The sequence below is a fragment of the Zonotrichia leucophrys genome, chromosome 5 (assembly GCF_028769735.1).
Source record: "Zonotrichia leucophrys gambelii isolate GWCS_2022_RI chromosome 5, RI_Zleu_2.0, whole genome shotgun sequence".
Lineage (NCBI taxonomy): Eukaryota > Metazoa > Chordata > Aves > Passeriformes > Passerellidae > Zonotrichia > Zonotrichia leucophrys.
The window spans coordinates 33503377-33525906 of record NC_088175.1 but is presented as its reverse complement, the minus strand read 5'-3'; the positions used below and the strand labels follow the sequence as shown (position 1 = coordinate 33525906).

The 22530-nt window shown below is 55.7% G+C and overlaps 2 protein-coding genes across 6 annotated transcripts; one reads left to right on the top strand and one right to left on the bottom strand.

Annotated features, from left to right (window-relative positions):
- Positions 1 to 1635: 1635 nt before the first annotated feature.
- CHRM4 (cholinergic receptor muscarinic 4) lies at positions 1636 to 16307 on the top strand. Its single transcript, XM_064714151.1, has 3 exons — positions 1636 to 1848; positions 13544 to 13585; positions 14042 to 16307. The coding sequence occupies exons 1-3, from the start codon at positions 1791 to 1793 to the stop codon at positions 15517 to 15519; spliced, it is 1578 nt and encodes a 525-aa protein (XP_064570221.1). The 5' UTR covers positions 1636 to 1790; the 3' UTR covers positions 15520 to 16307.
- Positions 16308 to 17331: 1024 nt separating this feature from the next.
- Positions 17332 to 22487, bottom strand: MDK (midkine). 5 transcript variants are annotated; one of them, XM_064714152.1, is made up of 6 exons: positions 21710 to 21985; positions 21177 to 21590; positions 18985 to 19068; positions 18725 to 18886; positions 18466 to 18627; positions 17332 to 18085 (listed from the first exon to the last, which is right to left on the bottom strand). In XM_064714152.1, exons 2-6 carry the CDS (start codon positions 21562 to 21564, stop codon positions 18060 to 18062), a joined length of 822 nt encoding a protein of 273 aa, XP_064570222.1. In that variant the 5' UTR covers positions 21565 to 21590; positions 21710 to 21985; the 3' UTR covers positions 17332 to 18059. The 5 variants fall into 5 exon arrangements, with proteins under 5 accessions (XP_064570222.1, XP_064570225.1, XP_064570226.1 ...); XM_064714155.1 differs by lacking the exons at positions 21177 to 21590; positions 21710 to 21985 and adding an exon at positions 22351 to 22487; XM_064714156.1 differs by lacking the exons at positions 21177 to 21590; positions 21710 to 21985 and adding an exon at positions 22055 to 22107.
- Positions 22488 to 22530: the final 43 nt, after the last annotated feature.

Here is a 22530-nt window from a genome sequence, read left to right as displayed (position 1 = left end):
AGCTTGGGAAGAAGACATCTCACTGTTCATTACAGTCTTTTGTCTTTCTATGGAGACTTGTAGCTTGAAACAAGAGTCCAATCAAATAACCCAACTCCAGTACAATCAAATTGTCTTTGAAGCAGATATTTCCTCAGCCTGATGAGTTCTCACAGAGCGTGACAAAGGTTTATTTACATTCATTTTTTTAGTGAGAAAGAAGGAGGAGGAGAGGATGGTATTTATTTGAGGTGAGGACTTTGGACAAGGCAAGAGACTCCAAATAACTGGCTGGAGTCTTTGACGGGTTTTGGTCAATGACTGCAAAAAGAGTGCAGGCAGATGTTAAGCTGAAAAGAGCCAGCAAAACCTCATTGCACTCAGTGCAATTGCACGGCTCCACACCAGCCAACATTTGGAAAGCTTTGTCTTCTCGCTTCTCAAAGAAGGCAGGAAGGAAAACAAACATGAGTTGACTGAACTCACTAAAGAAATGCCAGAATGTGGCCTATGGTGATTAAAATAATGGTGGTGCATCTGCCTCCCTGCTGTCGCAGGGGCTTCTTGGTGTGCAAAGGCAGCAGCACATGCGAGTGCCAAAAGGCTTTAACTTTTCCAGGGTGCAGAGATGCACCTGGAGTGGGAGATGTGTCATCAGAGAAAATTGTCTGAATTACCTTAACAATGTTCTCTCTGCTGGAATTCAGAAATACGTCTCCAATGGCGGGGAGAAGATACCAGTTTGCAGGATCTAGGGGAAAGAGAGGTCCAGTCTGTGAACTGGACACATCTTTAGAGGAGACATTGACTTAAAACACTCCCAGAGTCAGAGAGGTGTGAGAAGAGGGTAAGGGGATGAAGGAGTGGATGGTAGGAACCCATCTGCTACTGTAATCGCTTCAAAGGAGAGTTACAGTGCGGCCTGTATTTGTTTATGTGTGTCTATACATGTGCGTGTGAGAGCCGAACAGATGGGGAAATGATACCCGTGTGCGTCTGTGAGACAGCACAAGTGAGAGGCAGAAGGTGGGTAAGAGGGTTTAAAGAGGAGGGAAGCGGAAAGGTGTACAGGAAAGGGAAGAGTTTGGGTTTTTTCCCCTTTTCCCTTTGTTTATTCTTGTTTGACGCTTTCTCATTACCAGAAGGCAGACCTGGGGGACAGTCAGTCAGCTGCTTGTGGAACTGCCTGATGAGGTTTTTTTTGTTCTGCGCGAACACCTCAGTTCCGAGTGTTAGTGACAGCCCGGCAGAGTTTTTGGGGACTGGGGAAGATGTCGAGGCCTCCCTTTGCCCGGGCCGTGAGGGGCCCGGCTCGGCGCCTCCCTGCTCCTCGCTCTCTCCCGCCGTGGGACGCCGGCGCTCCCGGCGCTGCCGCGGATCGGGATCTCCCCGCCGGGGGTGCGGGGGCAGCGGGGCCGGAGCCCGGTGCCGGGGCGGTCCTGGAGCGCTGTCCGGGGTGCTGCAGGAGCGCTCCCGCACGTCTGCCCGACGGGGACGGGAGGCTGCATCTGAGCCGGGGGGACGGCGGCGTGGGGATTGGCAGCGGATCCCGACGGCGTGAGCCCCGCTCCTCCCACCCCCGCCCTCGTGGCGGCGAGGGGGCGCACATCTGGGGGCGCACATCTGGGAGCGGGGGAGGGCGGGGGCGGGGGGAGGAGGCCGGGGCCGAGCCGGCAGCGCCGAGCCCTCCCCTCTCCCCTCTCCCCGCCCCTCCGCCGCCCGCGGCGCCGCCGGGACCGGGAGCCGGGACCGGAGCCGGGACCGGAGCCGGGCCATGCCAGCCGGAGCCCCCGCGGGCGCGGCGCGGCACCATGGCCGCTGAGAACCGCTCGGCGCCGGGCGGCGGCGCGCCCTGGGCTGGGCTGCCCGGTGAGTCGCTGCTCGGGGCTCCGTGTGCGCGGGCGGGGGGCGCGGGGCATCCCCGCAGGGTCCGGGGGGGTCAGCATGGCTTGGGGTGCATGGGGAGGGGGCTCCGCACCCCCGGGGGATGTGGCACGCGGTCCCCCAGGAATGGGGGAGGTGTCTCTGCCAACTTTCCCGCATTCCTGCGTCTCTCTTGGAACGCCGGGATGCCCCGCGGGTCGGGACCCTCGCGCTGGTTCTCTGCCCCGGGATGTCTGGAGCCGTGCCGCCCTGCCAGGGAGCGGGGTGATGTCTGGCACCCCCTTTCCCTGCTCCCATCCAAACCAACAGCGTTCCCCGGATCCGCCGCTCGAGGAACCTCGGGTCCCTCTTGTCACCCAGGAAACAGCCTTGTCAGCGCCCTGAGTAGGGAATACGAGCAGCCTGCGGCTCGGGGACAGGCACCCCCCAGGAGGAAACCCGGGACGGGCGTTATTTTCTCCCCTGGTGCCTTCTCTGGGAAGGAGACATTCCCGGACAAGAAACTACCTGCGCGCTTTCTTTGCTTCCCTCGCTGTTCCAGCAAGAGCAACAGGGACACGATCCCCTATCTGTTGGATACTTTGTCGCCATACTGGGCAAACCCCTCTGGCGCTTGTGGCCACCTCCCAGGACGTGACTAGGCAGAAGTTTGCCCCCTCTTCACAGAGCCCTTTGCCAGATTGGGCATTGCAAGGGAGACAGATCTTGCCCACTCTTTCCCCCAGTGTGGATCTCGTCTTCCCTTTAGCCCTTTCTGGCCCTGTTGCACCCCTGCTGCTGGTAATGGCGGAGCTGCCCCGTGCTCTCTGTTGGCATATCACGGACAAGAGTTAGGCAGCCACACCCTTCTTTCTTTCCAAAATAATACCATTGGCTTCAAATTAGGGAACAGTTCTTATAATTTTTCTTAAATAAAAGCAGCACTGGCTTCTGTCTGACCTGTTTTCAACCCCTCTGGTTGTGCTGTGGATGGATTTTTCTAGCCAGTCTTTGGAAAGCCCAAGGCTAGGGAGATACTTCCCAACCTGAGGAAGAGCTGGTGTTCCCCTGTGCCCTGCTGGGAGATGGGCTCTGTTTGAGCATTTGAAGGCTCCCTGCTTTATCACAACTGCCTTGAGTGACCTCCAAAGGTGGTTTGACTTCTGCCACAGCTTGCAGAGTGAGCAGAGAGGCTGGAAGGGTTGCTACCAATGCAGTTGGGTGGCTTGTTGATGCAGGCACTGTCTATCAAAATACTCAGGTGACAGGATCCCAGAGCCCAGGTTTTTGGTGAAACAGCACCAGAGACAATGCTCACGTTGAAATCACAGGTGACACCAAGATGCTTTTGCTGTTTCTACTGCTGGGCACCACCTCCTGCTTCCTAACATCCTAACTCCTGTGATCTGAGCACCTGCTGCTGCTCTCCAGCCTGGACTAGGCCCCCACGAGACATCCAGCAAAGAGCAGGGCATCCACTGGAGATCCCAATCAGCAGCCCATCCCTGTTCCCCCTTCAGCAGGGACGGCGGCCCGTGGTGGGAGCCCTGGTTGTGGGAGGTGGGGATGGGTGCAGGGGTGGCAGCAGCCCTGGTTCCTGCAGGAGCTGAGCCCGTGTGCCCTTGCTCCGAGTGGCAGCAAGTGTCCAGGGCTGCTGGATGGAGCAGGAGTGACCTGATGAGTGGGCAGAGGAAAGCTGGCGGGAGAAGGAGGAGAAGGGCTACCAGTAAAAGTGGTTTGTTTATTCACACGAGGGGCATACCCATCTCAGGACGTCAGTCTGTTTTCTTTCATAGAAGAGAAATGAACTGAAATGATTAATTAAGGCTGTGATCCAATTACTCGGAGTTTGCAGAAGGAGCATGGTTTTTCTCTTTTAACTGTCCCCACAAGCTGTGTCCCCACCCCATTGATGGGAGGTTTTGTCATAGTTGGGATTTTGTTGTTTTGTTCTTTAAAATTAAAATGACAAATATCTCCCCAGGAGGAAAAAAAAAGGACAAAAACAAAAAAAGACAAAAACAGGGAATAAAAATAGTGAGACCAGGAGGAGCAGCTGATGCAGAGCAGTCCCTAGCATACCTTTGTGTTGTTGATGCTTTCTCTGCCTGCCCTGCTGAGCCCTGACCAGCAGCATCCACACAGGAGAGGAGGTTTGGTGAGCGCCCAGCCGAGGTGGCAGATGCAGCTCTGCAAAGGCAGCAGGGGGATCAGTTGTGAGAGGAGAGGGAGATGGAGGCTGTTTGCAAGGGGCTGCTGCTTTCTGCACAAACACAGCTCCTCTTTCCACACGGACAGACACACAGCAACTGTTTCTTGTGCACAAGCTGACCCCTTCTCCTTGGCATGCTAAGCCAGGGCTTTGATGGGCATCTTCTGGAGAAACGGGCATTGTCCTCGAGCCAGCTGCTCCTCAGCCTGACGTGGGTCTATGCCCTTATTGCTCTCCAGTAAGCCAAGGGAGGAGATTTGCTTTGCATTTCAGCATCCATTCTGGCTCTAAAACTGCATGTTACAAGACATGTTCTGGGGAGATATGAGAGTGCAGGACCTGACACAGCGAGGAAATGGAAGTTTTGGACCAGATCATTCCCATGTACTTCCTCTTCTCTCTTCATTCCCACCCCAGCATCCCCTGCTGACTGCTCTTTAGCCTGCCCAAGCACCAGCACCAGTGGTGGGCCAGGCCCCAGTGGGTGCAGTGAGGCTCCACACCCAGGCACTGTTGAAGCCTCTTCAAGCTGGTGGTTGGAACCATGCCAAATACATCCTTCTTCTGAGGGATTTGTGTGACCAGTCAGAAAGCGGACAACAGCTTTTAGGAAGACTCATGTGCTCTCCTGCCCAGGGCCCTGGCAGACCAGGAGGTGAGGGCCTGAATGTCTGGCTGCTGTCTAACTCAGAGACAAGTGGAGGAGTGTGCCAGCCTCGACTGTCCCCAGGAGCACAACCCACCATGACATCCTTTTAAGCCTCTAGGCCTACAGTCTTGCTGCATCCAGACCCTTGAACATACCAAAGTAGACCCTTGCCCTGTATTCAAACAAATACATTTACTAAAGCTTCAGGGAGTTAGGCAATTCCTGGACTAATTAATCTGAGGCAAGTGTTCCCTGGTCAGGCTGATCCATGATTCCAGTATTTTGCTGATGCATGAACACAGGGCAAGGTGTCTCATATACAGATCCTCCCCTTGATGCTTAGACACAGAGTTTTAGCAGGGGACACACAACCAGTCCCTGTTCCCCCAGCTAGAGACACCTGGGTGTCCTCACTCTGTCTGTCTCTGTTGGCAGCCATCCCACCTTCCCTGTGGATCGGTGCACTGGTCTTCTTGGGACTTTGTGCCAGGGCAGCATCATTTGCCCTGTGTTCAGGCCCTGAGTCCCAGCAGTGTGACACAGCGAGCGAGGCTCTGCTGGAGATGCTGCCCAGCCCTCGCGTGCAGCGCACAGCTGCTCACACCTTCGCCCCGGGGCTGCTCTCAGGACCCTCCAGAGATGCCTTCAGCCCTGAGGCTGCACCACATGGAGGAGGAGCTCCAGCAAAGGCTCTGTTTTTACCTTGTATGATGCAAGTTTGCGGAGAAAATTAACATCACCAGCCTGTCCAAGCCTGCAAATGCAATGGCTGTAGGCACAGTGCTTTTGTCCCTCTGACGATCCCCAAAACTGCTGCTGGAGGTCCTGCAAATCAGAGCATTGCTGTGACCCTGTCCCCGTGATGCTTTATGTCCTGCGCAACGTGTGCCCCATTCCCAGTCGGTGCATGAGGCAGGGGCAGAGGTGTGTTCCCTTCCCAAGGGCCCTGTTTCCTTCCCACCTCCCGCCCCAGCGCTAGGCAGGTTGAGGTGTGCGGCTGCAGAGGAACCTCTCCCACCTGTTCCAGTGACTCAGAGAGAGGTGGAGAGGGAAGCACAGGGCTGTTTATTTGTGTTCAAGAGTCTTGAAGAGGAGTTACATCCCAGGTCACTTGGTGAAGGAGGGGCAGCAGCTGGGAATTTTGTCCTTTAAAGGCAGAACTCGGTGCAAACCATGGAGCTCCTTGAGCTCAGCAGGCTTGGCCTGAGCTATCGGCATGTTACTGAGATATTGAGGGTGGCTGTGCTCCCCCAATAGAAAAAAAAGAAAGCCAGGCAGAGACGCAGCCCCTCTGATACCACAACTGCTTTTAAATCTAGCATATTGTATAGCACCTTGCAGCTTGGCAGAGGAGGCAGTGGGGCTGGCACCGGGAGCCTCAGCTGGATATGTCTGGAGGTGAAATGTCATCAGCAGCATTAAGGCTCCTGGTGAATTTGGTTTGCATTGGCCAGTTAAGGGGTTAATGTCTTCAGCCTCTTTAAGCAGAATTAGATTTATTTGTCTGTGGGAAACTCAGCTGCAGTTGTGCAACACTGAGGTCTGAAAACATGAGTCTGCAAACACGATGTCCCGGGCCCTGCATCCACTCCAGGTCACAGAGCAGCTCTCCAGAGGCCTCCATGGCACCGTGCTTCACTGGCCCCTCACTTGCAGACCCTGCCAGTGTCCATGCCAGCTCCCAATCCCAGGCAGCGTGGCAGGCTGCTTCTGCTGAGGAGGGATGAAGGTCCTTGAGGGATCTTGGCATGACTGAGATGGGAGAGTACCCGGCATCTAGCCATCTCTAGTGTCACTGGGGTAGTTTGGATCCCTCCTCTGCTGACAGTTACATCATGTGCAGTCCCAGATGAGGCCAAAAAAGTGCATGCATGTGTACAGAGAGGAGTGGAGAGCAATGCAACCCTTCTGGCATCTGCCTTTGCCTGGCAGGCATAAATTGCCTGGCCTTGGGCCTGCCCTTCTGCAGCACTTAGGAGCAGTGTCTAGCATGGTGGTCTCTATGCTTCTTGCAGAGCTCAGATAACTCACCAAGGCCCATAAGTGATGCTCACTTCATGAAACCCTCTGCTATTATGTGCAGTCCCTGTCCATGAGGTGGCTAAAACCCTGTGCTGTGGGGTGAGCAGCACTGCATCCCTGACTGTCTCAGCTGCATCCCCACCCTACGGCTCATGGGGACCTGGGGAGCAAAAAGGGTGAGGGGGCCAGCGTGGGGACCAGCCCCTGCCTTATTCAGCACCAGCACAACAGGCTGGGATCAGCATGCTGCCGTGACAGAGGTGGCTCCAGGCAGGGCTGGGCTGCCTGAGCCAGAGAGCTGCAGCCCAAAGAGGTTTCCAGCTCCAGCACGGCTCTCACTCTGCCCAGCAAGGAGCTGGTGGGAGCATCCAGAGAAGGCAACAGGGAGAGGTTTGCAGGCAGTGTCTCTGTGTGAGGTCCCTCCTTCTAAGAAGATTTTCTTAGGATTTTCTCTAGAGGAGATAAGTAATGCCTTCCTGGCAGACCGAGACTATACCCACCTCTATCCTCTCCATCCCTCCCCTTTTCTGCTGGAAGGATTTCCTACCTGCTCTCCTTCCCTGGCACTTTGACCCTCACATTTTCCATTCTGCCTGTCCATGCCCTGGCTCTCCTGCCCATCTTCTGCCACAGCTCCTCTTCCTCACTCTATCCCTTTGCGCAGACATCACCTCCAAATCCTCTGGCAGGTCTTGTGGCCAAATGGGGTCTCATATTTTCAGTTTCCTTTTTCATTAGCACCCCAAAGATGCCCATCTGCTATCTTCCCCCAGGAGTAGGGCTCTCACATATGCAAGAACCCTCCATGCAGCAGGGTTCTTGCTCCTGCCTGATTTTCTGCCCTTGGCTCAGCTCTTTTCTCTCATCCATTGCTTAGCTCGCTCATTTGTCCTCTCAAAGCCCTGTGGAGCTGCTCCATGGGGCAAGGGGCTCTTGTTTCCATTGCCAAGTCTTTAAAATTTCAGATGAGCACCTTACTGTTTGCTCCCTGTGGTGCCTCAGCTCTGGGATGAGTTACAAGCATGTCCCCGTGCCAGAGCAGTGCTGCATCTCTGGCTGCCCGAGCTGCATCCCCCCTCAGTTCATGGGGCCCTGGGGACACACAGGGTGAGTGCAGGGTGCTGCAGGTCTCTGCATGAGGGCCAGCCCCTGCCTTATTCAGCCCAGGCACCTGGGGGGCAGATCCCTGGCCTGGGGGGGCAGATTCCCCATGTGGGTGGTGGGGACCTGCCATGGGCACCTGTGGCTGTGTGGGGCCATGGCAGGGTGAGGGGGCTTCCCTACAGCTGGCTTCCCAAAAGGAGCCAAGTCCTTCCCCCTTGCCCCCAGGCAAGGCCTGTCCCTGGGGAGGGGAGCTGCTTTTCTAAGCAAACAGCTCTTGGGTGTTGCAGCACTTGTCCCTCTGGCTCTCAGTCACTCCTCCACCATTCTCTCTGCCCCAGGCATCTGGTCCCCACCACTCACCTCTCCCTGGGAAGAGCCCAGCTAATCCAGGCAGTCACTTGTTGCTGCAATCCTCTCTCTCCCCCCTCCTTCCTCTCTGCTGGCTGGTCCCAGAGCCCTTCTCGGCAGTGGGACCTGTAGCAGCAGCAGGGTTATTTCTGCTGGGCTGCCTTGAAACAGCTGGGTTCTGTTAAAACTTCAGCCAGGCATATAAAAGAACATGAGCATCTCTCTGAGGCAGAGAGCATTAATGCAGTGGATGGGAAGGGAGAAGTGTGTCTCCAGCCCAGCTCAGCTGGAAGCCCTGTGCCTTCCTAGCTCAGGCACCAGCAGGGAGCTGCACCCTGGGGAGGCCGAGGGCACTGTGTCCCCCGGGTCCCGCTGTGCCGTGGTGAGCCCTCTCCGCCGGGATGTTCCCACCGGAGCCAGCACAGGAGGCTGGGAGCTGCTGGGGAGCCGCCGGTGCCAGGGAGCTGCAGGCTGGGCACAGCAGGGTAAGGCTGGAATTCGGCTTGCGTGGCATTTGCCAAGCACACTTGCTAGCGGCGTTCCACTGATAGGCCATTTATTTGGCCTGATAATTGGGTGACAGGAGGTTAATTAATTGTCAGAGTGACCAGTGTTCTGGTAGGCTATTTATAGGAGTGACCTTTCAATTACTTTTTAAAAAACACTTTCTCTCTGGCTCGCTTCTTGTCTGGTGATGCTGTGGGTAAATGGCATGTGGCCCCTTACAGCCTGCCAAGGGCACATTAGGGATCCAGGCAAGTACAGGCACGTTTGGGCAGGGGGAGCAGTTGCGGCTGCCGTGGGACGCTGGTGAGCCTGCCAGGCTGGGCTCCACCTGCAGGAGCAGCTCAACATCCGCGGCTCCCCGCAGCCGGACCCAGCCAGCCTGGGCGCGGCACCTCGGCTTCGCTCGGACAGCCAGCATTTACCACAGGGAAGGCAGGGAGGCTCCTGGCTTGCCTGGGGGGGTGGCGGGCTTACCAACCTCAACACTCCCTTCTGGCCTGGACGCAGCAAATTTTACAAACCTGATGCACAAACACACATCAGGCACGGGGGGGTTCCCTGGCCCCCTCACCTCCCCCTGCAAGCTGGCTGCTCCTGTGCTGCCGAGCTTACTGCTTCTCCAGAGGCTCCAGGAAAAGCTGTCAGAGGTTCTTAACTTGTGGGGTGGAGGAAATTGCTTTGCCTCATGAGGACCAGTTGAATAGCAGAGGAAGAAAGAAGAATAAATTATTCAATGGAAAAATCAAATGCGCAGAGCCCCATATGTTACTGACAAGAAACAATTCCTGTTCCACAATGGCTCAGATCTCCTCTGGAGCAGGATAAGGACTTCAGGGATCCATCGACCAGAGGGGTGAAAGCGCAGCCACCAGCTGGAGCTTGAAGGGCTTGCCATTTTAATGCAACAGCTCCTGCTGGCCCCTCATCTCCTTTCTGTTTTTCTGGTTGTTTATTGTCTTCATCATTCCAACGCAGAAGCACGGAAGCAGACCAACACCAACCCTCCCCTGCCAGACACGGGGCCGGCCCTTCATCTTCTCTCATATGTTGTATTTCTAAGGTGCCTGTTCCCAGCATCTAGGAATTCTGTTTCCACACTCTGAGGGGTGTGAATCTGTCAACCGGAACAACCCTTCACTAGTTATAAAGTAGTGCCATGATTCAGGAACTAATTAACAGCTATTAGATAATGCAATTAGCGCCACAAACTGCCATCCTACCCTAAGTATACCTTTCCTTTGTGAGGCGTGAGCCATAAATGTCTAGCGTCTTCTGTTCCCTGTTTTTTCTCTCTCCTCTCCTCCTTGCGGTGGTGGCTGCACAAACTGCCCAGCCCCACATCACATCAGCAGTCTGACCTGACAGGATTAATCCCGTTAAGACTTTTACCCTCTCTGCACTTTTAGGAAGGCCAAGACAGGCAGGGGGCTGGCAGTAGGGCTGCCTTGGCTCTTTCCAAATGTCACACCAAAGGTGATGTGCCCAGGCCCAGCCTTGGCACCCAGAGAGAGCAGGAGGTGATGTGTACCTTCTCCTGGAATGTGCCTGTGGTGCAGGGGGCCACCTTTCCTCTCTCCTGGAGACAGGCAGCTCCCAGACCCCCACAGGATCCATTCAGCCAGGAGCTGACAGCCACAGCCCCTCCATCCTGTCCCTGGGCTCGAGGTCCTTTCAGTTGTGCTGTTGCTCCAGACCCATGCAGGGCTAAAGCAAATTTCCTCTGGGAGCAGCTTATGCTCGCAGGCGCCCACTAAAGCATGGCTTTCTGTGATTCCTCTCCCTCCCCTGTGACATCTCCCTCCCCAGGCTGGTGTGCGGGTGTGGGGCTTGCTTTATGATGGGGTTCCTTGCAGAGCTCTGCTCGCTCCCAGAGGCAGAATGTCACTTCCACCACATGTGGACCAGACACGGCTTTGCCCTGCCTTGCACCTGCTCCCTGGGTATCCCCAGCCCTGAGGATGATGCTGGGATGGGGGCAGTGCCACAACAGGAAAGGAGACGGCTGGTGATGCCATGTGGGACAGGGGCTGTGGAGCAGAGGGCGGCTGTGCAGTACAGGGAGAAGATGTGGGGAACACTGGGGCAGGAGGGCTGCTTGCTCCAGGAGCTCATCCATCACGCGGGTGTGTGTAAATGCCTTTGCTGTGCCGTGCAGGGGGCAGCCAGCTCCTTCCGCATCAGGAGCAGCAGGGGCGGGAAGGAACTAACCCCTCCATCCCACGTGGGCCGAGTGCTCAGCCGACGGAACACTGGCCTCCAGCTGCTGCAGATTCTTGGTCACAGGGTGGTCACCAGCAGTCCATGACAGGGCTGTCTCCTCTCCTACCTGGCAAGAGGCTGAGGCAGCCTGTAGGAGCCGACAGGCTGGGAAGGCTGGCTGGGAAGGCGCATGAGGCGCAGCAAGGAAACAGCAGGAGTCTGCTGCTGCGGTCTCAGGCGTCACCTGTGACAGAGCACTGGCTTTGCTCTCGCTCTGGGGTTGACTCCTCGCACAAGAGTGGTCACACCCATGATTGCCGGCAGCATTGGAGACCCTGCTGTGCCCACTGCCCGCAGTAGTTGGGCCCCACCCAAATTACAATTTTCTCTGCTTGGATCTGTGGCTGTGTGGGAAGGGAAAGGTATTTCCCTTGATGACACAATTGGTGATCACTGCAGCTGCCACAGAAGCTCTTGGACTGGAGGATGCTATCAGTAAAGAGTTGGAGTCTCCCAACGGCTTCGATGGAGAGGAGACAACCAGCTGTAAATCACTGCCAAAAGTCTGAGGGAATTTGCAAAGCCAGTTGGTGTCACAGGTAAGGGTGTCAGCCCTAGGAGCCCTTCTGAAGTGTTCTCTCAGCTTTGTCAAGGCTTCTCTCAAACAGGGGATTGCTTTATTTTTTATTTTTTTATTTTTAGGTGAAGGCTTATCGAGTTTAAGGGCTCAGTGTTTAAGCCCACCTTCCGAGGCGGCAGCTGCCTCTGCCTCCTCACACCAGTTTGCAGCGTGACCTCTGGGTGGCATCCAAAGGCTCGCCTGAGGGGCTGCCGCGGCCTTTTCTCCCGTCTTGGGACACGTACAGAACAGTTCGGGCTTGAGATGGACTTTTCTTACTTTGGGTAACTGAGAACACAAGCCTCTGTCAAGGCTGATAATTAATTAGACACGCTTAGAAGAGGATGCCAGTTCAGGAACAAAAGTGAGAAAACTGAAACCCACATTTTAGCAGAGACGATGGAAAGGTTTCTTTTCAAGACTTTCAAATTCTTCTTGGAAGAGCTGGGGTAGATGTCTGCATGATTGCTAGCTTGTCTGATCAGTTTGATTAGCTGTTACAAGAATGACAGTTAAATCTCCCCATCTCACCAAAGTGAAGAAATTAAAACTCATTTCTATTGTACGGAAACCACCCCCCAAACTGCCATGATTATATATTTCTAAGCCATTTTATACACTTATCACCTCTTCTCACATCCCTGGCTGGGTGCCCAGGAAGGATGGCAGCAGAAACCTCTTTCCCTCTCCCTTGATGCATCCCTTGTACTTGGAGCTGGGTGCAAATCTCCAAGCCTGGGCAATGCTGCCAGGCTTCCTCACCCCATCTGTATGTGGCATGTAGCATTTACCAAAGGGCATTGCTTTCTTTTAAAAGCCTTTTGTCTTCACAGACATGCTTAGAGGATAATGGTAGGTATTTCTTTGTCCCTCACCCACTTATTTTCCTTGCACCTGTAAGAGGAGCTCCATCACTATCGCAGCTGTATCCTTGCTAATGCAGAAGCTGCCTAAATGGCTACATCAGATCCTGGCTTTAGCATCTCAGCAGCCACATTTCCATTTAATTACACCTGTATCTCTTTAGAAAGTGCTTATATTAAAAACGTGGCTATTTGCTGCTGGCAGACATCTCCTACCCTCACCACAAATGAAAGACAAGGACATTTCTTTTCAAATACTTAAAACAGACAAACTGATCTCAAAGCCTGCCAGGCCCTATTCAGAAGAGGTGTATGTTAAAGGCACATTTATACATTCAGCAAAATCAGCTTCAGGAGTCCTGGGCATTTGGAGTCATCTCCCAAGCCAGAGACACACTGTGCTGAGCACTCCCACTGTGGGGACACTCGCTGGCTCCTGCTGGTTTCCAGGCAGCAGTGCCCATGGGGCTGAGCCCCTGCCCCGGGCACCAGGAGCAGCTGCTGGAGGGGCTGCCCTCCATAGTCTGGAAGGGTTGGAATGCCCCCAGAAGCCAGGGTGAGGCTGGTGAAGGCCCAGCATGTTTTGGAGGTCTGGATGGTGTGGGAGAGGCAGGTTCAATGGAAAGCTCTTCTGTCCTGCCCAACTCCCTCAGTGCCTTTGCTTTTCCTTTGCTTTCCAGGAAACTCCCTTTCATCTCAATACAGCACTTCTTGCCTATTGATTTTTTTTTTTTTTTTAAAGTCCATTCCACTCTTACCTTGGGTGATTAACTACATGCATCTTGGTTTGGATGAAGGCAGTAATTCTGTCCATAATTCTCATCACTTTTCATAAATAATTCCGTGTATCATGCTGAGGTGTCTGACTCCACACTGTACATCTGGCCTGGGTGGCTGCAGCTGCACTGTGATGTAGGACTGAGGGAAGGGGTCATTGCTTCCCAGCATCAGTGACTGATGGCACTTGTGCAGCTCCCTCCCTTTCCTGAGCCTGCTGCACTGTGCGCTGCGCCACACCAGAGCACCCACCTTCAGCCTTTCTTGTCTTTTCAGCATCTGTATCTCAGCAATGTCACCCTTTGGGCAGGATCACCTCTGTTGAACAGGCTGGTGCCCTCAGTAAGATGTTGTGGGATGCACACAAGATGTGGTGTAACTTGCTGTTTTCCTTCTCCCAGATTTCATCTTCCAGAAGGAGCTATTTGCTGTGAGAGACACAGGTGAGCCGAGCAGACCATGGCACGGGTTTTGCGGGTTAGGCCCCTCTTGGGGAGTGCTGTGGGGAGGTCAGTGGAACATGCCTGGGGTACACCATCACCCTGCTCTTGTCCCTGGGGCAGGGCACTGGCTCCATGCTGTGCTGTTCTGGCAGTGAGTGCTGTATGTGCATCCCTCCTGGCTCTGCAGTCCTCTTTCCCCAGCTCTTTGGCTCCCCTTTGTGCCTCTCTGGGCATTCCTGCTTTTCTGCCTGCAACTCATTTGCGTCCTCTACTGCTAAATAGGGACACAAAAAATGCCTCCAATGGACTCCTGGAGTGGCAGAGAGGAGTCCAGGAATGCCAGCAGATTTTTGAGCACTAGTCAGCAGCAGTGCTGGCCTGGGAAACTGAGGAAATGCTGCCAGGACAGGCTGGCAGGTCTGATATTCTCCCTTTCTGTCCTCGCTCTCCTTGCAGATCCCATGCACAACCTCTCTGCTCAGCCCTGGCAGGCAAAGATGGCCAACCTGACCTATGACAACTTCACCCTGGGCAACCACTCCGAGGTGGCTGTGCAGCCTCCCACCAACTACAAGACAGTGGAGCTGGTTTTCATTGCCACTGTCACCGGCTCACTCAGCCTTGTCACTGTGGTGGGGAACATCCTGGTGATGCTCTCCATCAAGGTGAACCGCCAGCTCCAGACTGTCAACAACTATTTCCTCTTCAGCCTGGCCTGCGCAGACCTCATCATCGGGGTCTTCTCCATGAACCTCTACACGGTCTACATCATCAAAGGCTACTGGCCACTGGGGGCCGTGGTGTGCGACCTGTGGCTGGCTCTGGACTATGTGGTGAGCAATGCCTCTGTCATGAACCTGCTCATCATCAGCTTTGACCGGTACTTCTGTGTCACCAAGCCCCTGACGTACCCGGCCAGGAGGACCACCAAGATGGCAGGGCTAATGATCGCGGCCGCGTGGATATTGTCCTTCATTCTCTGGGCCCCTGCCATCTTGTTCTGGCAGTTCATTGTAGGCAAGAGGACAGTCCCTGAGAGGGAATGTTACATCCAGTTCCTCTCCAACCCAGCGGTGACATTTGGCACAGCCATTGCTGCTTTTTACCTGCCCGTGGTCATCATGACGGTGCTGTACATCCATATCTCCCTGGCCAGCAGAAGCAGGGTAAGGAGGCACAAGCCTGAGAGCAGGAAAGAGAGGAAAACCAAGTCCCTCAGATTCCTCAAGGGCCCCATGGTCAAACAGAACAACAATAATTCTCCCAAGAGGGCTGTGGAGGTGAAGGAGGAGGTGAGGAATGGGAAAGTGGATGACCAGCCATCTGCACAGACAGAGGCCACTGGCCATCAGGAGGAGAAGGAGACATCCAATGAGTCCAGCACCGTCAGCATGACCCAGACCACAAAAGACAAGCCCACAGCAGAAGTCTTGCCAGCAGGGCAAGGACAGAGTCCAGCCATCCCCCGGGTGAACCCAACTTCCAAGTGGTCCAAGATTAAGATTGTCACCAAGCAGTCTGGGTCTGAATGTGTCACCGCCATTGAGATCGTGCCAGCTAAGTCAGGTGCCTCTAACCACAACTCCCTGGCCAACAGCCGCCCAGTCAATGTTGCCAGGAAGTTTGCCAGCATCGCCAGGAGCCAGGTACGGAAGAAGCGCCAGATGGCTGCCCGGGAGAAGAAAGTCACCCGCACCATATTTGCCATCCTGCTGGCCTTCATACTCACGTGGGCACCCTACAACGTGATGGTCCTCATTAACACCTTCTGTGAGACCTGCGTGCCCGAAACAGTGTGGTCCATCGGCTACTGGCTCTGCTATGTCAACAGCACCATCAACCCAGCCTGCTATGCCCTCTGCAATGCTACTTTCAAGAAAACCTTCAAGCACCTTCTCATGTGCCAGTACAGGAACATTGGCACAGCCAGATAAACTGGTACTCAGGGACCACTTCAGTATCCTTATGGAAACCCTTCCCTTTGCCTCCTTTGCCAGCAGAGGTTCTTCTGCTCACCACTCACAACAGTGCAGACTGTGCAGTGATTGCAGAGGATGCCCTTCATCCAATGCTGACAAAGATCCAAGGCATTTCTGAGCTACAGGTCCTTCCAGTCACCCTGGGCCTGGGGACTAGCTCAGGGAGCCAGGGAGAAAGTCAGAGGCAAGAGGAGATGTGGTCACCAGGAGCCCTTCCCAGCTCCATGCTCTTCAGATTGGCCAAATGGCATCAGTGTTTCTCCTAAGACTGGATGTACCTTTTTCCCCAGCTGACCATCTCCATGGCATCAGATCTTGTCTGCATGCAGATGGGCTAATGCTGGATGCTTTCCATTGGCTTATAAAGCATTTATTACCCAAGAAATGAAAAGAAACCAGGATCAAACATTGCTAGACATCTTGGACCAGGCTGACTCAGGCAGGCTAATGGGGAGTCCTGCTGGCCCAGGCAGGCCCCCTGTGAAGGCAGTCAAGACTGGAGCCTAACAGATGTGGCAAGATGCTTCCTTTCCCTTGAGAGTGCCATCAGACATCCTCACCCAGGGTCCTGGGGCAGAATTTTTCCCTGGGCTCTGGCTCTGCTCTCCCCTTCACATCCTTTCTGCCCTTAGACAGCAATTTGCTGGAAAGACAGACAGATAAACCAAGCATTTCACTCCTGGGTAAGGAGTGTGAGACCCAGTTGCCCCCGACAATGATGGAAACTAAAACTGGAAAGAAAAGCCCTGGTGTGGTGCAGGACTTTGTTCCACAGCCCTGGGGGAATGGGGACCCTGAGTGGTGGGCAGCAGTGACTGTGAAAATAACTGTCCTTGGGAGAGACAGGGGGGACCTGGGGGTCTCAGAAGGGTGGGAAGAGGGTCTGCAGTGTGGCCAAGGGGCCCCGTGTCTCATCTGGGCCGTGAGCAGGTCCCCGCTCTCCCTGCGTGGGAGGGGGGGAGTGGGTGTGGGAGGCCTAATGCATGGCTCTGGAGGCAGGAGAGGATGACGGTGGCCTCCAGCCCCCTCATGCCCTGAGTGCAGGGGGCTCCTGCAGGGAGGCCAAAGGAGCCGGTTGCTGAGCTTTGTTCATGGATGTAACGCTGTCACGGGTGTTGTGGCAGAGCCCTCAGCATGCGGGCTCCAGCCAGCACCTCCAGCCTCCTCCCAGCCACCCCTGTGTGCAGCCCAGAGCGCCCTGGGGCGGCTCCCCAGCTTCTCCCAAAGCTGGGTGCAAGCCTTCTCCTTGCAGCCAGGTGCAGGCAAGGGACGGGATGGGGCTGCTCTAGCACTGGCAAACTCTGTGTCCGTATGTCCTTCCTGTCCTCATGCCAGGGTGCAACCTGCAGAAAGGCTGCCCCAGCCCGGATGGGAGCCCCTCCATCACTGCCTTTAGGGGTACCCAAAATGCCTGGTGGGTTTCTGGGTATTTTTAAACGGTTACAACTGCAGCCCAACACACCCCAAGACAAATAAAGACCTTGGACCAGGAAACTAATGTCCACGGTGCGAGGAATGAATGAGTCATCACCCGGGTGGCTCCTTCCCTGCTTCCCAGTGTCACCCACTGCTGACATTTCCTGTAGCCCATCCCTTCTGCCAAGAGTAAGGGGTGGCAACCAGAAGGTTGTTGCAAAGAGGCTGTGAGGGGTCTGGTGCTTTGTCCAGAACCATGTGCATGTGGCACTCAGGCCAGCTGCATGGTAACTTCACTGCTGGTGCCAGTGGGGTCAGCAAAACTGGGGTTTGCTGGGGTTTCCAGCACAGCAGCACCTTGTGGGGACAACAGGGGAATTCTGATACTTTTTTAAAAAAGATTTTTATTGGAAAAGAAAAAGAAAAATTCCAAAAGGAGAGCTCCCACCCAGCATTGGCGTTGGCATGGCAAAGGCAGAGGGACTGCAGCCCCAGCATGGACACACATGAGAGGAGACACAGTTTTTTCTCAGGGTGATGGTTGTGTTTTCCTCAGCTGCTGTGGGTAAGTCATGCCCCAGCCAAAGGGATGCTGAAATAAATCCCCTGAGGTGAGTGCAGTCCTTGAGTGAGAAGCTTCAGTGATGGGGGTACTCAGGCATTCAACACCCAGCCCTTCCCTCTGGCCCTGGTACCTGGTGGAGGAGCAAGGAGGCTCCTGGGCTTGCAAAAGTATGTGCTAAAGGCAACTCATTTGTGCTGGAGGGTGGAAAAATGTGTGTTCCATCCCAGCTCTCTGAGCACATCCCAGTGAACCCCAACAGCAGCCCAGAGGAGGTGAGCAGGATGCACAGGTAGTGCCCATGGGGCAGCAAGGAAGGAGGCAGCCTATCCTGCAGGGTGGGTGGGTTTGCTCTCTACAACACTAATGATTAAAACAAGGCATCTCAGTGAAAGAGGAGGTCATGGAAAGGAGTAAGGAGAGGAGGAGGAAGACTGTAGTGTGAGCCAGCTACAATTGGACATCCAGTCCTGTAGACACCGTGTTGAGGGGCCGATGAGGACACTGGTTTCCTGCTCTAGTCCTTCCCCTTGCCCTTCTTTGCTGCATTCAAGAAGCACAGGAGACAAAAGTTAGTGCATGTGCTGGCAGCTCACAGTCCCCCAGACGCTGCTGTGGTAGAAATGTAGCCAGCATGGCTGGCTGAGCACAGCGCAGTGGCTGCCTCCCTGCAGGCAGCCTCCTTTTGTACCAGTCCTAGTGAGGAGAGCAGGGAATCCCCATCCCACCAAAGATGGCAGTGGTTTGTGGGGGGAACACAGTTTTTCCTAGTAGCACCTCCCACCCTGCCAGCAGCTGGACTTCACAGTGCAAAGGAAAGAGCATCCAGCAAAGCCAACCCCAATAGGCCAAGGTACCTCTGAAAAACCCCTGGGCAGGATTGCCACAGGACCCTTCTGGGGACACGAGTGGTGGGAACTGACCTTTGGACTTCGACTTGATCTTGGAGGAGCAGGGCTTGGTCACATAGACAGTCTCCTCACACTGGGCATTGTACAGGGCCTTCTTCAGGATTCCGGAGCGAGTCTTCAGGCCAGTCTGAGCACTGCAGCCTCCCCAGCTCTCAAATTTGTACTTGCAGTCAGCTGGATGAGTGGGAGAGGCATCAGAACTAGCCAGGACCTGGTGGGACATTAGCCCTGGTCACCCAGCACAGGGTGGTCCCCACCTCCATGTACTCACCTCCAAATTTCTTCTTCCAGTTGCAGGGGATCTTGCACTTGAGCTTCTTACTCTCACCTTTGCAAGTTCCCTCGCGGTAGCCCAGGCCACAGTCCTTACTGTTGGGAACACAGGGTCCCCAGCGCCAGTCCTCACACTTAGAGCCATCCTTCTTTGTCTTTTCTGTGCGGAAAAGTGGAGTGGAGTGGGTGCTCTCTGCAGGGACAGGGGAGAGTGCCCCACTCTGCCCCACTGCCCCCCTGCCCCAGGCTGCCCCTCACCTTTCTTGTTCTTGCCAGCCTCGGAGGTGGCGGCCACCAGGATCAGCACCAGGAGGAGGAAGAGACTCCGAACCTGCATCCTGCCTGTGGAGGAAGGAGAGAGCTGGGTGGGTTGGAGGCTGGGGTGCAATGTGGTGTCGAGGAGGGGCATGGTGGGCTGTGGGCAGCCTGTATAAGGCGAGAGTAGCACACACTCACCTACATGCCTGTGTACACCCCTGTGCCCTGCTTGGTGCCACCCAGTAGAATATGTTCACTAATTGCAACAGGAAGATTAATTGTGTACCTCAACAACCGCCTCCCACCAGGGAGCTGCAGGGCTGAGAGATTGTTCCCACCCCTGCAGCCACCCCAATGTCCTGTATGTGGTCAAAACGCTGTCCATGGGAACCCCACAGCCCACACAGCATCTGGGGAAGGACATACAGTTGCCAGCCCTTACCCTCATATTTCTCTGTGAATCCTTTATTCATAACCCAGCAGGCTGCTGCCCCATATCAAAGAGCCTTGGGGCCAGGGAACACAGCTCCCACAGTACCTTACTCCAGTTCCAGAGGATGCCAGAGAGAAGGAAAAAAGCCCAGGAAAACAAACCTGCTTTCATGAGAGGTGTGAAAGTTATATCAGTGGATTAAACACCAAAAAAAAGCACCTATCAATGTGGGAGATCATTGGAGGGATGGACCCTGCTGCCCATGCCACCCATGCATGCAGGGGGTGAGCAGGTGTGCACACACCTGGGAGCAGGTTGGGGACAAGGGCGCACACACATGAGGGTTCCACTCTGGGGATCGAGCCCTATCCTCCTGCCCCGGTGGCCTTGGACCATGTGACGGCTCCTCTCTGGCTGCCACCACAAGACTCTGAGGGATGGTGCTGCCCACACTGGGCTCCCAGATCCTGCTCTCAGTGGGAACAGGAGTGCAGGCATTCAGACCAGCATTTGAAATCTGGAGACGCCATTCCTGTTCCCCCAAAGCCTTCTAAGATGCCACCCATATCTGTGTGGCAGCAGCCATCCAGAAAATACACGGCACCTGCCCTGACTCTGTGATGGGCTTTGCAGAACTGGGCTGTAGAGGACAGGATGAACCACAGGCCCCAGGGGACATCAAAGAAGGGAAGAGCCCGGGGTCAGCATTTGATCCCTCCCCTGGGCTCCCTGGGCAGCATGCCAGAGAGAGCAGCATCCCACATTACTCAGGGTCCAGTGCATTCACCTTTCATGCATCCGCCGCTGAGCTACCAGCTTTGCTCTGCATTGAACTGTCACAGGGAATTACACAGAGTGGCTGGCTGAGGGCACAGTCGTGGGGCTGAGATCTGCCTTCCCCCTCACACAGCCCGGCTGGGAGCCATCCTGCCGAGCACAGCTCAGCTCTGCTCTCACCCATCTGCCTTCAAAGGGGACAAGCGCTCAGCCAAGATAGGCTGGTTACAGATGACAAGGCTGGAGCTGACCTGACTTACACACATGGCGGTCCCACTTTCTGCAGCGGCTCTTAGGGGGTAGCTCATCTGACATCCATATTATTCACACCATCACCCTGATTTCACGTGTTCTGTTAACTTCTCCCATACTTTGCTGCTGAGCATTTCCTTGTGCTCCTTGCACCTACCTCCCATCCCTCCCACTAACCTTCTGCTCAGGCCCTTCTGACATGGTCTTCTGCAGGGCAGACAGCCACAGCTGCTGTGCTCATCCCTGTCTCACCTCCAGGCATGGACTCCCTCTGTTTGCCACGGGCACAGTGGGGCCCTGCCCATATAAATGGAGGGATGCCAGAAGGATACCCTCTGAGGGGGTGACCAGCCACAGCCCCAGCAACCCCTGAATTTGCTCCCAGGCTCAGACCAGCACGTCACCTTCCCCAGGCAAAGGTCTGCAGGGACCTTCAGTCGTGGCTCATCCTAAAGCATTCAGAAGAAAAAGCAAACAGCCAGGCAAACAAGAGTTTTTTCTGGCTGGGCTTACAGCACCTTCAGGCATGCTCGCACAGCCCTACTCCTCCTGCGTCCCTGCGGGGCCCTGGCGTCTCTCCTCCTCAGATGCTGGCTGGCTCTCATGTAACATCAGCCTCTGTTCTCCCTTCCCCCTACTCCAGCTGCTCTGGGTTTTTATGATCTAGATTAGCTCTAAAAAGAAAAATTAAATCACCTGGTGAAGCTGAAGCTCTAAAAAGAAAAATCACCTGGTGAAGCTGAAGCAGAGCTCAAATACCCACTATTGCAATGGGAAAGCTTGGACCTCTCTCCGGACACCGTTCCAGGGCAGGTAGTGCCATCGACTTCTCCTAACATCACACGGCCCACACATCCTCCGCAGCTCCTGATCCCGCAATGCTGACCCCATGCGCTCCCGAGAACAGAGAGGGGCCGGGCTGTCTCCCCCTCACAGCCCTTGTCCAGAAGTGGGACCTCTCGGCTCGGCTCAAATTGCAGCTGGCTCTGGCGGTGGTGGGCGCAGCGCTGCTGTCCTCCCTCTGCGGGCTGAGCTGCTTCCCAGCCTCCGGGCAGGCAGCCCGGCACCCGAGGAGCCAGCCCAGCGCCCGGGAGCCCGTGGCCTGGAGCGACAAGCATCGCCACAGTAGGAAGTTCCCTGCTGCCTGGAAAAGGGACACCGAGCGTGTGGCCGTGAGCCAAGGCGTTGGCACGGCCGGGAGGCTTTCCTAGAGGTGCTGAGGGAAGCACGGGGGCTGTGGGGCTCTCCAGCAGGCGGCCTCACCTTCCCCTCGCTGTGAAGAGAAGGTGCTCCAAGGGAAAAGTGTTCTGCCCCTGCGCTGAGGGCAGAGAGAGGAGCAGGCAGCGCCCTTCCGCACCTCTACCCTCTGCTCCCTCCTCAGGGTAAATGCTGTGTCCAGAGCCCCGTAGAGCCTTTCCCTCGCCCTCCGGAGAGGCGGGCGGTGGTCGATCCCTGCTCCGGGGCAGCTCCCCGGGCTCCGATCGGAGGATCTCCACCAGCTGAGTTCTCCCCGAACCAGTGTGGGGTGCTTCCCCAGAGGAATGGGGGGGGTAGGATACCGGGCCACTGACTCAACTCGTCTGCTCTCCAGGAGCCCTGACTCCGTACCGAACTCCTTCCTTCTTCATCTCCAGGCTCTTCCGTGGCTCCTCTCAGACGATCCCGCACCGGGGGGGCGCCGCCCCCCGTCCTTCGGCCCCAATTGCCCTTTTCTGCAGGTCCTCCCCAGCCGGAGCCTATCCCCCACCCCGGCAAAGCCCCTTCCCACTCCGGAGAGCCCTCAGCCTGGATGACTGCCGCCTCCCTGGGGAGGTGACTGGCGGTCGCCGCTCGCCTCGCCCGGGGCGCCCATCTCGGTGGGGCCCGACCCCGAGAGCTGTGTGTGTGTGCGGGGCCGCACTCACCTGCGGAGCGGAGCGGAGGGCGCGGAGCTGCTGCCTTTGTGTGGCGGCCGCGTGCGGAGCCCCGCGCGGCGCACAGCGGCCCCTGACGTCGGGCTCGGCTGGCAGCAAAAAGGTGGGTTTTTAGCCCAAAACTTTTGCAAGCTCCTCCTCTGCCCCCCGGCAGGCACAAAGGCGGGCGGC